This window comes from Terrapene carolina, unplaced genomic scaffold, assembly GCF_002925995.2.
Source record: "Terrapene carolina triunguis isolate 2854851 unplaced genomic scaffold, T_m_triunguis-2.0 Scaffold714, whole genome shotgun sequence".
In the NCBI taxonomy this organism is placed as follows: Eukaryota; Metazoa; Chordata; order Testudines; family Emydidae; genus Terrapene; species Terrapene triunguis.
This window is the reverse complement of record NW_020665065.1, coordinates 16,377,166-16,392,198: the sequence shown is the minus strand read 5'-3', so window position 1 is coordinate 16,392,198 and position 15,033 is coordinate 16,377,166. Positions and strand designations below refer to the sequence as shown.

Sequence of the window (15,033 nt, the reverse complement as noted above, 5' to 3'; positions counted from 1 at the left end):
CATCCCTCACCCCGGGGCCTTGACCTATGGGGCGAGGAGGGGGCTCCCAGGCCTCACCCCGGGGCCTTGACCTATGGGGCGAGGAGGGGGTCCAAGGCCTTGACCTATAGGGCCAGGGGCTCCCAGGCTTTGCCCTATGGGGCCCGGGGCTCCCAGGCTTTGCCCTATGGGGCCGGGGGCTCCCACCCCCCGGGGCCCGTCTCTCACGATCCGCTCCTTGCTGTGCTCGGGCTCGCTGATGATCACGGCCTGGCCTCCCGCTCGGCCGCCGCCCGGCCCGGGCCTGGCCGCCCTCTTGCCGCCGGGGGTCCCGTCCAGCTCGGCCGCCGCCAGCAGCAGCTCCCGGGGCCCGTCCTCATCGCTGCTGCCGCCGCCGCCGCTGCTGCTGCCCTCGCCGGCCCCGCGCTCGGGCCGGCCCCGCTTCCTCGGCCCGGGGCCCGGCCGCTTCCTGCCGGCCGCGCGGGCCGTCCCGTTGCCGGCCTCCCACACGGGCCCCGCCGCCGCCTTCCTCCGGGGCATGTCGCCGGCTGGGCAGAGAGGGACAAACACACACCGCGCTCATGGGCCCCGATCCGGCCCGCCGGGCCCCACCACAGCGGCAGGGTCCCCGGGGCGGCGGAGCTACAGCCTGCCGGGGAAAGTGGGGGGCCGCCCCCACCCCACATCCCCGGGGACATACAGCCCTGAAATGCACCAGCGAGCAACAGCAAAACCCCCAACAAGCGCCCCCCCCCCGCCGCCTCGTGCAGGGAAACTGCCCCCCCCGTGCACCAAAATCGCACAGAAAAACCCCCCCCCCCCCCGATTAATTAAAATTTGCCACCTTGAAAACAAAAATGTGCATGGAAATGGCACACCCCCGCCAAAGTTTAGGGGGTAAATGTGTCTCTCTCCCCCCCCCCCCGCACAGCATTCAAACTGGCCCACAGACAAGATATAATGGGGGAGAAAAATACCCCCTCTCCCCCCATTAAAATTTTATAATCTAGAAAAGATCAGGGCATTACATCTACCCCCAAAGGGGTGATGAGTTCCAGCGATCGTTTTACACCTTGGCAAACAAACCCCCCCGATAGCCAAGCCGGCTCCCAAAATTATAGGTGAGAGTTATCGACCCTCAGCCGGAATCCCCAGGATACTTACAAAGCGCTTTAAAGTCTATTAAAAGTACAATTTACCCCCACTTTGTCTCTCCCCTCGAGGCACCCGCAAAGTGTGTGTGTGTGGGGGGGGGGATTTCCCCTCACCTGCTGCTGCTTTTGTCTTTGAACTCCCCTCCCCCTCGTTTTAAAAAAAAATTAAACTCAATTATCTCTCTCCCTCCTTCCTCCCCCAGCTCAGAAATGACACAAAAATCTAATTCATGTCTCCATCCTAGAGGTTTCAGAGCTTGATCTTCTATTAGCCGGATCCGTCCCCAGGCCTTTTCAAGAAAAGAATCAAAAAGATACGCCCCCCCCCCCCAATAAAATCCATAAACACCTGTTCGGGGAGTTGGATTTGTTGTTGTTGGTCCAAATCAAGAAGAAGAAAAAAAACTTTAATGTTCTCCAACTCTGTCCAGCAGTTTTTGATTTTTTGCCCGTGTAGCTCTGCCGGTTTATTTCGGATTCAGGTTAGGAATTTTTCCAGCTCTCCTCTTCTAGATTTTCCTCCAGCGTCCCTTTTTCTTTGGCTCTGCCTTTAAAAAAAAATTTTTTGAACAATGGGATCTCTGTCTGTCTCCGATTAAACCACGTGGATCCGCCTTCCTTCCCTTTTTTTATTCATTCAACCCCAACCCCCCTCCTCTTAGTTTTTTTTTTTTCCCCCCCCCCCCCCCCACTACCTTTAAAAAACCAACTTTCTTCTCCTCCCAAAGAGATCAGAATCGAATTTGAAAACTCTACCTGGTTTGGATGAAGAGTGCAACAAAAAGAAAGAAAGAATTCAAAGGCTTTAATTAATTTTGTTTGGTTTCCTGTTAAAGAAAAGGGTTTTTTTCCCCCTAGCGCCCACCCACCAGATGCACTTAAAATGTAAATATGAGCCGCCAGAACAAATGCTACAATACAAAACAGAAACACATGTATGCACAAGAAAAACGAAAGAGCTGTGAAAGAAGGAGGCAGGCAAAGTCCAGCTTTGAGAACAGCTCCATCTTTAGGACAGGATGACTGGGGGGGGGGTGTTAATGCAATTAATATTGGGGGGGGGAGCAGTTCTTCCCCTTGCTACAATGCTACATTGAAATCCTCCTGCATGAATTAAGGCTAATGGGAAAACTGCCTATTTGTTACGTCTTGGTATTCGTTTATTATTATTTATTTGTATTCCAGTACTGTCAATGGACCCAAACTGAAATTAGAGCCCTGTTCTGCTAATAGGTGCTATAGATACATATATGCATTGTGGATAATTCTCTGAAAACATCTGCTCAATGTGCAGCAACAGTCAAAAAAGCCAACGGCGTGTTAGGAACCATTAGGAAAAGGGTAGATAATGAAACAGAAAAATATCCTAATGCCACTATATAAATCCATGGTACACTCACACCTTGAATATTGCGGGCAGTTCTGGTCGCCCCATCTCACAAAAAGATATATTAGAATTGGCAAAGGTGCTGAGAAGGGCCACAAAAATGATTAAGGGTGTGGAACAGCTTTCTTATTAGAGGAGAGATTAAAAAGACGGGGACTGTTCAGCTTGGAAAAGAGACGATTAAGGGGGGATATGACAGAGGGCTGTAAAATCATGAATGATGTGGAGAAAGTAAATAAGGAAGTGTTATTTACTTCTTCACATAACACAAGAACCAGGGGTCACCCAATGAAATTAATAAGCAGCTGGTTTAAAACAAACAAAAGGAAGTATTTCACACAACACACAGTCAACCTGTGGAACTTGTTGCCAGGGGATGTTGTGAAGGACAAAACTATAACTGGGTTAAAAAAAGAATTAGATACATTCATGGAGAATAGGTCCATCAATGGCTATTAGCCAAAATGGTCAGGGACGCAACCCCATGCTCTGGATGTCCCTAACCTTTGACTGCCATAATCTGGGAGTGGACGACAGGGGTTTGATTACTTGAGGGTTGCCCTCTGTTCTGTTCATTCCCTCTGAAGCACCTGGGATTGGTCACTGTTGGAAGACAGGATACTGGGCTAGATGGACCCTTGGTCTGACCCAGTATGGCTGTTCTTATGTTCAGTGTTGTTGTAGCCGTGTTGGTCCCAGGGTATTAGAGAGACAAGGTGGGTGAGGTGATATCTTTTATTGGACCAGCTTCTGTTGGTGAGAGAGACAAGTTTTCAAGCTTGCAGACATACAGTGAGAGAGAGAGTCCCTCACCTGAAGAGTTTTCAATCCTGCAATCTCTTTCCCCGAGACTATTGCTGTGCATAAAGTTAAGCACATGCTTAAGTGCTTTGCTGGATTGGGGCCAGAATGCTCAGCAGTTTGCAGGATCAACCCCTGTATGGGATAGATCTAAAGGAAATAATATCCCCATTCTACAGATTGGGGACTGAGGCAGAGAGAGATTAAATGAGTTGCCCAGAGTCAGACAGGAAGGCTCTGGTGGATCCAGGAGCTGAACCCAGGTCTCTTGAGTCTCAGTCCAGGGCCTTAAATACAAGACCATTCACCTGGTCAATATTAGCTGTAATGATTGTCTTTTCCTGCACTGAACCGTGGATCGTTACTTGTATCGAGTTTTGGAAGAAGCTCCTCTCTGCTGTGAGGTGTATTTGAAATTGTAGTACCAGTCATGAGCATGGTATTTTATATACATAAATATATTCATAACCACAGTCTTTATACATATCTCATAATGACCATCAAGTTCAGAACATTACAAGCTTTCATAAAAGACCTCACTCTACACATTTTATACACAATAACTTTGTATACGACCAGTTGATTCACTTACTTCCTCTTTCGGGTCTAGACTCCCCCTGTCTTTCCCTTGGGGTGTCTGGACCCTGACTGGCACAGCATGGAAATCAGCTAGAGAAAATATAATTACCCAAACTGGAATACATTAGGGCATTAGTGTTAACACCTGTGATGTTGTGCAGTCTATATGGTTTTATAAAAACATGATAATAAGTGAATATAATGTAACTGGGATAGTTTTAGAAAAATATGGTAAAAAGTGAATATAACGTAACTGGGATATGCTTCATGCAAAAGGTCTCTTGTAAGGTATCATTACAAAGCTTATAATCTACTGAGTGTGATCATCCGATTTGTATAAATGTACCAATCTTGTATCTAAAACTAGAAATATAAAATATAACTCTGAGGGCCTATTGTAATTATGTAAAGTGTGGGCCATTAATGATGGTTTGGAATCTTGATGACTCCCATTGTCTGCAGATGGCCGTGTTTACCTGTGAGTCTTCCTGTATATGTGTGTGCTGGCAAGTGAGTAATGAAGTCTTGCAGTGACATGTGATCATCTCTCTCTTCCTGAGGCACATGGAATTTTCAGGGAGGCCTCCCATCAAAACCATATTCCCTGCTTATTTTAGGACACCTGAGAAGATGAAATGGCTGGAAACATAACAAATGCTTTCCAATGTATGTGATAAGGGCATCTTCTACGTATTTGCTCTTCCAGTGGGTTAGTTTAAAATGAGGAGAAGAAGAAATTTGAGCGGCGGAACAGTGCTGTGTCCTGATTTTAAAAGGTCAGAGCCTTTGCGAAGAAATAATAACTTCCGTGATTGTTATCCTCCCTTTGTTGGCTTTACCATTTCCTTTATGTACAGTGCCCAGAGTTGCCAATTAAAAGTGAAGAGCAGAGAGGACGCTGTAGTGGATTGGAGGGTGCCTTTGTAGTGTGGCTGGGCAGGAATAAAATGCAATCCTATCCCATAAGAATGTCTCTGAGGCCCTTCTGATCCCACCCTTATGCTCCAAATAATTAGTAGCTGCCCTTTTTATTGCTAGAGCTGTCTTGGCTTGTTTAATTACTTAAAGGCTTTGTTCTGGCCCAGTGTGACTAGAGACTTATGGTAAATGCATAACACAGAGGGCCATTTTGCAGTCTCCTTTACCTCACTGGACAAACTGTGCTTAAATCACTGGATTTACTCTAGATTTACACTGGTGAAACCTGACAGCAAAATTAAGCCTCTAGAGTTAGTGCCCAGGACACATTGCATTGTATCACCATGTAAATAAGAAATTAAAAATAAATTAAAAAGTCAGATCCTGATAGTGTTTTCTCTGAAGCACATTTATGGATGACTGAAAAAATAATAGCTCATCAAATTGATTTTGTGTCCTATTTCCAAGAAAAATGTCTCAAGCTAGCTTATCTCGGACTCAGTATCCAGATGCCAAGTGCATTGTCTATGATTAGGGCCCTACCAAATTCATGGTCCATTTTGGTCAAGTTCATGGTCATAGGATTTAAAAAATAGTAAATTTCATGATTACAGCTATTTAAATCTGAAATTTCATGGTGTTGTAATTGTAGGGGTCCTGACCCAAAAAGGAGTTGTGGGGAGGTGGCAAGGTTATTGTGTGTGTGTGTGTCGGGGGGATTGCGGTACTGCTACCCTTATTTCTGCGCTGCTGCAGGAGGCAGCGCTGCCTTCAGAGCTGGGTAGCTGGAAAGTGGTGGCTGCTGGCTGGGAGCCCAGCTCTGAAGGCAGAGCCACCGCCAGCAGCAGCGCAGAAGTCAGGATGGCATGGTATGGTATTGCCACCCTTACTTCTGCACGGCTGCTGGCGGGGTGCTGCCTTCAGAGCTGGGCACCTGGCCAACAGCTGCCACTCTCCGGCCGCCCAGCTCTCAAGGCAGTGCAGAAGTAAGAGTGGCAATACCACAATCCCCCCTACAATAACCTTGTGACCCCCCCCCTGCAACTCTCTTTTGGGTCAGGATCCCCAATTTGAGAAACTCTGGTCTCCCCATGAAATCAGTATAGTATAGGGTAAAAGCACACAAAAGACCAGATTTCACGGGGGCAGACCAGATTTCAAAGTCTGTGACACGTTTTTCATGGCTGTGAATTTGGTAGGGCCCTATCTATGATCAAACAGGGTCACATTAGGGATGAGAAACCAAGACTATCTCATCTCCCAAGGCTTTTCTCTAAATACTGGAAAGACACTCTCTCTTTACATTTTATTCTTCCCGGTTCTGGAGGTTTAGCGGTCAGAAGGCAGAATACAGAACTATAATTCACCAGTTTAATCCCATTCCTTTGGAGCTGGCACAGGGGATGTTCACTCAGGAACTGAACTAAAAGATTTGATGTAAAAAAAAATCCCAATTAGCTTAATGGAAGTGGCTACAACTCATGTTTAATGGGCTAGGAATCCCCGACTCCCATTTCTGGCTCTGCCACTGATTCACTCTATGACCTTGAGCAAATCACTTAGGACCAGATTCACTAGTGCAAGCCTGGGGTAAGTCTGTTGACTTCAGATGTGTTGCTGTTGATTTACACTAGTGTAAAGCAGAATTTGACTATTAATCTGACTTAGTTTCCCTCTCTGTAAAATGGGCAGAATAATACATACCTACCGGGTCTCCTGAGTCCCAATTCCGTACTCTGTCCACCATATCATGCTGCATCCCTCTGAGTATTATTATTAGATTTGGTTGGGGAAGTGCGAGGGTTTTACTTTTCTTTGGTTCCCCCAATAGACCAGCGATAGCAACCCAAGACAATTAGGCAGATGGCTACAGTCTATAAGGACGCCAGTCATGGACTAAGGGTCACCAACTGCCTCTTGAAACCTTTTTTTATTTTAATCTAAAGATGTCAGCAACATGTATAAGGTGGCAGAAAAGGCACAGAAAGGGGTTCAAATTAGGGACTGACAAGCCAGATCTGAAGGTTGTGCTAAGGTTTAGATAAGAATATGGATCATTTGGGACTCACCTGGAGTCCTTTTGCGGTTGTCTCACTTATACAGAAGAGCATGATCTTGTGGTTAAAGCCCAGGGGTAGCAATCAGAACTGGTTGTATGTCTGCCTCTGCTACACGCCCAATGGGGACCTCGGTATATTTCACCTCTCTGCCCTCAGTTTTCACAACTGTATAATGCTGTACAATGCTCAGTGGGGACTTATGAAGTTCATTCATTAATGTTTGTAAAGTGCTTTGAAATCCTTGAATGACAGGAGCTAGAGAAGTGTGAAGATCTATCTATCTATCTATCTATCTATCAGATATGTAATGGCACCCAGCACTGTAGTTTCATTTATTATGATAATTTATTGTGAACATCCGTATGATATCTCATGCTTCGATGCCAAGCACAAGCAAGATTGCTATCAAGGAATTCGTTCTACCACATAATTGCCATTAGGTTTCCTTAGGAAAATGGCACACTGCAATTGGTCTCTACTAGAGAAGTGTTTCCCCCTTTACAATGTGGCCATGTGGCAAACCTGGTGGTGTCTGGGCTGCGGGCAGGAAAATGAAGGCTTTTCCCCTTTGTGTGTCGCGAGCGCTGATGCAACTAGACGCCAGAATCATATGACGCTAAGGTGTGGATTTCCAGAAACTGGTTTTTCCTGCGGTTGGGCTGCCCTGGGAAAGTAATTTGGAGAGTGAAGAACTGGTCCTGCCTGTTAACTCCCCGCAGTAGTTATGCTATTGCAGGCCTCCATCATATGCATTGTCATTTAAACTCAGAAGGCCTGTGGCTGTGCTTACAGAGACTTCTCCGATAGAAGTGGGTGTGGACAGTCATCAGTTAGGTGTGCCACAATAATGTTTTATGCTGCTAGACCACAACCTCTCTGGGGCACAGACTGTCTGTGTTTGTTTAATCCAGGTGCATGATTAGGGCTTGAAGGCAATACAATGAGGATGAGGATAATTATGAAAAGAAGAAGAAGGAGGAGGAGGAGAAGGACAGAAGAAATATGAGTTCCCCAACAGAAACATGCAGGGAATTACGCCTTTTATCCATGAGGCAGCTGCTTTGTTCCTAATATGGACGGGTCAGAATCACACAGGTAGGATTGCTCCATAATAGTGGTGGAGGCCAATTCATTTTTCACTTGTCATTCTGTGGCTCTCTCAGAAAGGCCTCCTGGGATGCTGTTTTATGATTAAATCACCGCTATCCTTGGCAGGGACCATCTTTATGTTCTGGGTTCGTACAGCACCTAGCACCATGGGGCCTCGGTTCATGACTGGGGCTCCTAGGTGCTATCACAATACAAAGAGCAAACAATAATCCTTTCCCCCAGGAACTAAACACATAAATCAGTAGGAATTTGGGGCCAGATCCTCAGCTGGTCGCTGTAGCTCCATTGATTTCAATGGAGTTGGTTTACATCTGCCCTTTTTTCTGGATTTCTTTGGAGTGCCGGCAATACATTTGTTTGGGTTTTGTGTTTTTTCTGTGCCTGGCGAAGGATAGCTCAGGGTTTTCATTAGAACCTATTTTTAGTTGTGCTTGTAATTTGGAAAAGGAAAGGGATGGGGAGAAGGTGACAAGCTCTTTGGAGCAGGGACCATCTTTATGATCGGTTTGTACAGCACCGAACACAACGGGGACCTGGCCCATAGATCTTAATAATTACCATGGTACAAATAATAAAAGTAACTTGAGATCTGCCAGTGGCGATGCTTGTAGGATGGGATTTGCAAAGCAGCCTAAGGAGATTTAGATACCCAAATCACCTTCACTATTCTAGGTGCTCATACAGTCGTCCTCACTAGATTACCCGAGCACCTCTCAATCGTCAGTGGATTTCTCCTCACATTTCCCTGTGAGGCAGGGCAGTGCTATTATCTCCATTGTTCAGATAGGGAACTGGGGCCCAGAGTGACCAGGTGCCTTGCACAACCTCACATAACAAATATGTGGTAGAGCAGGGCACCCTAACCACTAAACTATTCTTACTCCTGATGGGCGTCAGAGTTCAGAGCAACTGCAGCTGTAGTCCCGCTCCATGGTTCGACCGAGGGCACCCACTTCAGCCATCACTTCTCTTGGGTGGAAACCCACGTCTCACGCGCTCCTGACTGTGGATTTGAAGGCTGCACAGAACCCTGCCTACACTGTGATATTCCCAGCAAGCCAGACTGCCTAAAAGGCCAGCGCCTACACTTTGATTTCTCTTCAAGGGCTGTGACCAGTGGATCGCCCGCAGTTATAAGTTACCATCCACCTCCTTCTAAGCAAGCACATTCATTCTTAAGGTAAAAGCATTACAGAGAAAACATATTAAAACAATAAAAGAACCTACATGTATGCTAAAAAGCTTACCAGAGTCACCCTGCAACTCCAGCCTAAGGCTCTGGTAGGTTTTAATTCTTCAAAACTCACCATTGGGTTTTCCTCATGGTTATAAGTTCATCCATGTTAGATTCAGAATCAGAACAAAGACTGGGCAGATCAGTCATTTCTGGCCTTTGATCTCAGCCTTGTGTAAGAGATAATCAGCGGGCAATGATCCTCTCCTCAGGGCATAGCTTCAAAGGGCTGTGGGTTTGGTTTTTTTGCATAACTGGAGTTGGGGAATTTGCATTAACTTCTCCCTAGGAATTCCCCAGGAAATCCATTAGCACTTTTTCTCCCCAAAGTCCATATTTGTCTGGCACATTTTCAGTATAGTCTTTTGAACTCTGAGGTCTTAAATCTGTCACATTTCTCCCCCTAGAAAGGTAATATACAATCCCTGCCCACAATAATACATCACCCTAAATCAGTGGTTTTCAATCAGGGGTCCACAGACTATGTCTAAGATTTCCAAAGGGGTCTGCACCTCCATTCAAAAGTTTGTAGGGGTCTGCCAATGGAAAAAGGTTGATTGAAAACCACTGCCTTAATACAAAAAGGTCTTCCATATATACTGGAGGAAATTGCCACCTCTGTCACAGTGGGTATGTCTACACTGTAGCTGGGAGTGTGCTTTCCAGTGTGGGTACACACTAGCTCTGCTCAAGCTAATGAGCTAAAAATCGCAGTGTAGCCAGGTTAGCATGGGAGGCGGCTCAGGCTAATCACTGCATACAACCCCCTTCCAGGCCTCCTAGGTATATACCTGGGCAGCTAGCCTGAACCACTACCCATGCGAACCTGGCTACACTGGGGGTGATGCAGACGCCTGCAGCAGACCCATAGAAACAGGCCCCTCATCCTCCCACTCCTTCCCCCCTTGTCGCTTCCCACCTATCCCCATGCTTCGCAGTGTCTCCGCCACGTTGCTCCTGGACTTTTGAGGAGAGTTAGTTTCCTTTCCTCCCGCCATGAATAAATACATTTTAAACAATAACATTCTACATTATAGCGGGGATGTGGTGGGATGGCGGGGGTGGGGGGAGTTATGAGGGTAGTAGCCAATCGGGGAGAAGGAATTTGCATAACCTCTTTGTGGTTATTGAGAAAGATCTATTCTGCAGCTCTAATCTATCTATCTGTGGGAGGTTTGTCAATGCCTTTATTGGGTACCGGATCAAGCCCTTATAAAACTCACTTGGCTGTGTTACTTAGGAGCTTATTTTGGCCCTTATCCAGTGGAGATGGATGACCTTATAGAATCCTAGGTAGACAGTTTTTTAGTTCATTGCTGCAGCTGATGCAAACCCAGCCACTGGCACTCATATGGCTTTGGTTTTTTGCTTGTTTTTGTAGGCCCTACACAAATGGTGGTCACTGCTTTTATGTTTTGAATTGCTCAAGAATAGTCTTATTGAGGTCAACGGGACTACTCACAAATTAAAGCGAAGCATATGCGTAAGTGCCTTACAGAATCAGCGCCTTATGCAATCCATGCAAATAAGCATGCCGGTTTATGCAAATCACCGCTCTCCAAGTGGGTAATAATGGCCCTCAGCCAGCCAGCATACTGGGATTTGCATGTTGGATGGTTATTGTGAAAGAAGAGTACAATTTTTGTGAAATGCCCAACTCCTCAGCCAATCATAATGCAAAGAACCGCATAACTGAGAAATAGGATAAAGTTATGGTTCAGTAACCGAACAACAGACCTGAGCTCTGATTGGCTATGAGAAGTGAAACTGCAGCATAAATGTAGAGAGACAAGGTGGGTAAGGCAATATATCTTTTATTGGACCAATTTCTGTTGGGAAAAAAGACAAGCTTTCGAGCTCCACAGAGCTCTTCTGCAGGCAGACTGGCAAATCTAAAAAGCAGATGTACAGTTGCAACTCACATTTCAGCACCATTTCACCTAAAACAACTGTCAGCCATGTTTGGAAATACCTCTTCTTACTTTCCATTGTTTTTTAAACCCTTTCCTGGAAGCTGGAAAATAAAATGCTGCAGATCTGGTCTTTTTAACCTGACAAACGTTTATTTTGTTTTTTTCTGTTTCTAACAGAGCTGATTGATTTATATAATGCCATCCTCGATAAGGGGTCAGCACAGGCACGGATACCATGGTGATGGACGTCCTTATCGAAACCTAGGCAAACAGAGTACGCAGAGACAGCACATGTTCCTTTCCTGTAGACACTATGCAAACAGTGGTCCCTGCTTTTATGCTTTGAATTTCCCAGTGATGGCATCATGGATTTTATTTTTAAATACAAGGTATTTAAAATCCTGGTGTTACGGGGTGGCCTGCTCCTTTAAGGGCCAGGAGGCTTGGGTTCAATCAGCCCCACCTGTGCCCTAATTAGCTGCCTTCCAGCCTAAGGGGGCTGAACTAATTGGGGTCAGGTGACAGCCTGATAAACACCTGGGCCTCATAAAAGGGCAGAGAAGTCAGTGTAGGGGAGGAGGAACCCCAGGGAGCATGCTGGGTGGGCTCTTACGGAAGGCCCTGAAGTAGCTGTTCCTGGAAGGACACCAAGGAATTTGCCTGGGAGTCAGGGTTTCCTCCCAGCATGGAGAATTGTAAAGAGAGCCCGGAAGGTGAGCTGAAGAGGAGACAAGTGGGGTGAAAGAATTTGTTGTTTGTTTGGACTTTTGTTATCCTGGAAGGGGTTAAGTTTTAATGATTGACTTGGCTGGAGGGCTACGCTACAGCACCAACTCCAGCCACTGTGGGGGACCCACCTGGGAGGAGGAAATTGAGGCAGAGAGTACCTGCAGCACCATGCTTAGCCAGCAGGTGGCACCATAGGGCCCTGGTTGTACAGCACTACACCAAGCTTATAGCAACCTTAGCAACCCTACAGTCCTCCAAGTTTTCAAACTCCTACATTGCTTAAGGGCCTTGTCCTATTAACTGTCAAATGTTCTGTTCTTGGAATTTCTTTCAATGTCCTGGAGATTCAAGTATCAGAGGGGTAGCTGTGTTAGTCTGGATCTGTAAAAAGCGACAAAGAGTCCCACGGCACCATATAGACTAACAGACGTGTTGGAGCACAGCTTTCGTGGGTGAATACCCACTTGGTCCGATGCATGTAGTGGAAATTTCCAGAGGCAGGTATCAATATGCAGGCAAGAATCAGTCTAGAGATGATGAGGTTAGTTCAATCAGGGAGGATGAGGCCCTCTTCTAGCAGTTGAGGTGTGAACACCAAGGGAGGAGAAACTGCTTTTGTAGTTGGTTGGCCATTCACAGTCTTTGTTTAATCCTGAGCTGATGGTGTCAAATTTGCAAATGAACTGAAGCTCAGCAGTTTCTCTTTGAAGTCTGGTCCTGAAGGTTTTTTTGCGGCAGGATGGCTACCTTTACATCTGCTATTGTGTGGCCAGGGAGATTGAAGTGTTCTCCTACAGGTTTTTGTATATTGCCATTCCTAATAAGGATTCAAAGCATCCACGGGCCTCAGATTTGTCCCTCAGGGCTCGGTTTTGCCATCCTCATGCTGAGTGGTTTTGGTGATTTCAACAAGACACTGCTCAAAGAGGATTTGGCCGTAAACCCCGAGCAAGAGTCAGGGCATAGGTGTGCTGCCCCAGGAGCAAACTGGGAAGCAGATCCTAACCCAGACAATCACAATCTGATGCTGGCCTTGCTCTGGTCTGGAAATAATCTGCACTAGCCCTACACTTGACACAGATGGCTTCTCCTCGTGCACTGGTGAAACTGCCGCCTTGCTGCCCACACCTTGCCGCTGCTCACCCACTCTCCACTCCATGGGAGTAGCGGTCTTTCAGACTGCCTCTCCCCACTGCACACAATATGACTAGTTGGTGCAAAGGAGCGAGGGGGTGTCTTCTGCCCCCTCGCTCCTTGCATGGTCACATTAGGAAGACCACGATCTGGCCTGGAGTAACTTCCTGCTCAACCTTCAGCACCACATAGACTAAAAATGGAATGATACAGAGAAGATTAGCATGGCCTCTGCGTCAAGATGACATGCAAATTCAGGGCGCATTCCATAAGGCGCTGGCCCGGTCTGATATAGCCAATCTTTCCCTGACTAGACACCAAACAAAGTACCTAAGGTTGGGGCTATCCATCACCGGCTCGGACTCCATGGGCGCTCCGGGGAAAAAAATAGGGGGTGCTCAACGCTCACCAGCCACAGCTGTTTGGCGGGGTTGCTGATCAGCTGTTCGGCGGCTGGTGGGAGGGCGGAGACTAGTGAGCGGGCGGGTGGGTGTGGGGCCTCAGGGGAGGAGGCGGAGCATGGGCGGGAAGAAGCAGAGCGAGGGCGAGGCCTTGGGGAAAGGGGCGGAAAGGGGGCGGAGCCTCGGGGCGGAGCACCCACTGGGGAAAAGAAAAGTCAGCGCCTGTTGCTATCCATTGTTAGAATCTGTCTTACGAGATAGTAGCCAAAAGGGCTGTAATTCTGTCTGTGGCTGCATGGAAGAACACCTATAATGGAATCCCCCGAGGACGTTAGTGAAACAAGGGACTTGTTTATCGGCCTCGGACTATTTTAATTTCTCTTCACTATGAAACTTTATTTTTTGCTGCCTGGAAATGCCTGGATGTCACATTCTGAGGCTAACCAGGAACCACCGAAGGGCAAAGCTCATTCGCTTAATTTAGTTTTTTTTATTAGAAGTGTTCAGAGATGGCTCCCTTGCACCACTTGTCTCTGTGCAGAGCCTGCCAAGGGCAGGAGATGGAAAGGACGGTGCGTGTGGGGAAGGAGCAGAGCAAGCTAACACCATTAATAACCTGCCCGCAAAGACTTTTTTTTACACTCCTGCTCCTCTGGCAGAATATCAGACAGGAGGAATTTCAGACTGAACCGTTTTATTGTGACCCAGTTAGGGAGAGGTGGTCAAAATGGCGTGACGACTGGAAAGTGAATAGCACAGACTTTATCCCCTGTCCTGCTTTGGGGTCTGCTAGCCCGGATCCCTTTGCGTGTGGAGAGTCCCGTTGACTTCAGTGAGATGTCTTCAGATCCTGATACAGTGGTAGACACGATAAATAATCAACTCGCTAGTCACTCCTGCTGCTCCATATTAGCCAGCGCTCGTTGCAGTTAAGAGACTAGTCATACAAAAGCATGATGTGACATGTAATAATTATGTTCGGTCCGAAAACTAATCCTGTTAACGAAAATGTGCCAGCGCCAGGCTCTCTCTCTGTTATTAACCTCTGGTTTTCTCTTTCGCGTAGGAGTAATTCAGCACTTCCAGGTCAAAATTGTAAGGCTGGGTTCTGATATTTGGTCTGGTAAGTGCTGTGTATACAAAGGAGGAAACAGTCTTATGTCTTTTGTTCCTAAAAGCTCATACTTCAAGGTTGCAGCCGGCCACCTGCAAGGGCCAGGAAGGGATTCCCTTCCCCCTTCCCCAATGTATCCCGAGTTTCTTTTTTTCTGATCTACTTTCTCTGCAGCATCAGGATTGGCCATGCCTGGAGATGGGACATTGGACGGGGAGGGGCAGGGCTCTGTGGTGGCACCGAGCGTTCTCTCTCTCAGGTGCTTGGCTGGCTGGTTCTCGCTCATACACTCACGACCTAACTGATTGTCATAGGTGGGGTCAGGTAGGAATTTCCGCCCCCAAGTCAGACTGGCAGGGACCTTGGGGGGGGGTTTCACCTTCCTCCACAGCATGTGGGTGCAGGTCTCTTGCCAGGATTATCTGGGTACATCTCACTTGATCGATTTTCTGCCATTCTGGGGGCCTTGGGCACTGCTGCACTTGGGTCCCTCTTGTTCTCTGCCTGTGGCACAGAACAG

At 47.1% G+C, this 15,033-nt stretch overlaps 1 protein-coding gene and 1 non-coding gene across 2 annotated transcripts in view; one reads left to right on the top strand and one right to left on the bottom strand.

Moving 5' to 3' along the window:
• The window catches only part of RCC2 (regulator of chromosome condensation 2), a 37,503-nt gene extending 35,525 nt beyond the window's left edge, over positions 1-1,978 (bottom strand). Inside the window, exons 1-3 of the mRNA XM_026659889.1 lie at positions 1,890-1,978; positions 1,483-1,681; positions 208-527 (exon numbers count right to left, since the gene is read on the bottom strand). Of these exons, the coding sequence (XP_026515674.1) occupies positions 208-519 (312 nt within the window). The 5' untranslated portion in view covers positions 520-527; positions 1,483-1,681; positions 1,890-1,978. The remainder of the gene's footprint in view (positions 1-207; positions 528-1,482; positions 1,682-1,889) is intronic.
• An 11,187-nt stretch (positions 1,979-13,165) lies between these two features.
• Positions 13,166-13,274, top strand: LOC112116573. Its single transcript, XR_002908917.1, has one exon. It is a non-coding gene; the product is annotated as a U6 spliceosomal RNA (small nuclear RNA).
• Positions 13,275-15,033: the final 1,759 nt, after the last annotated feature.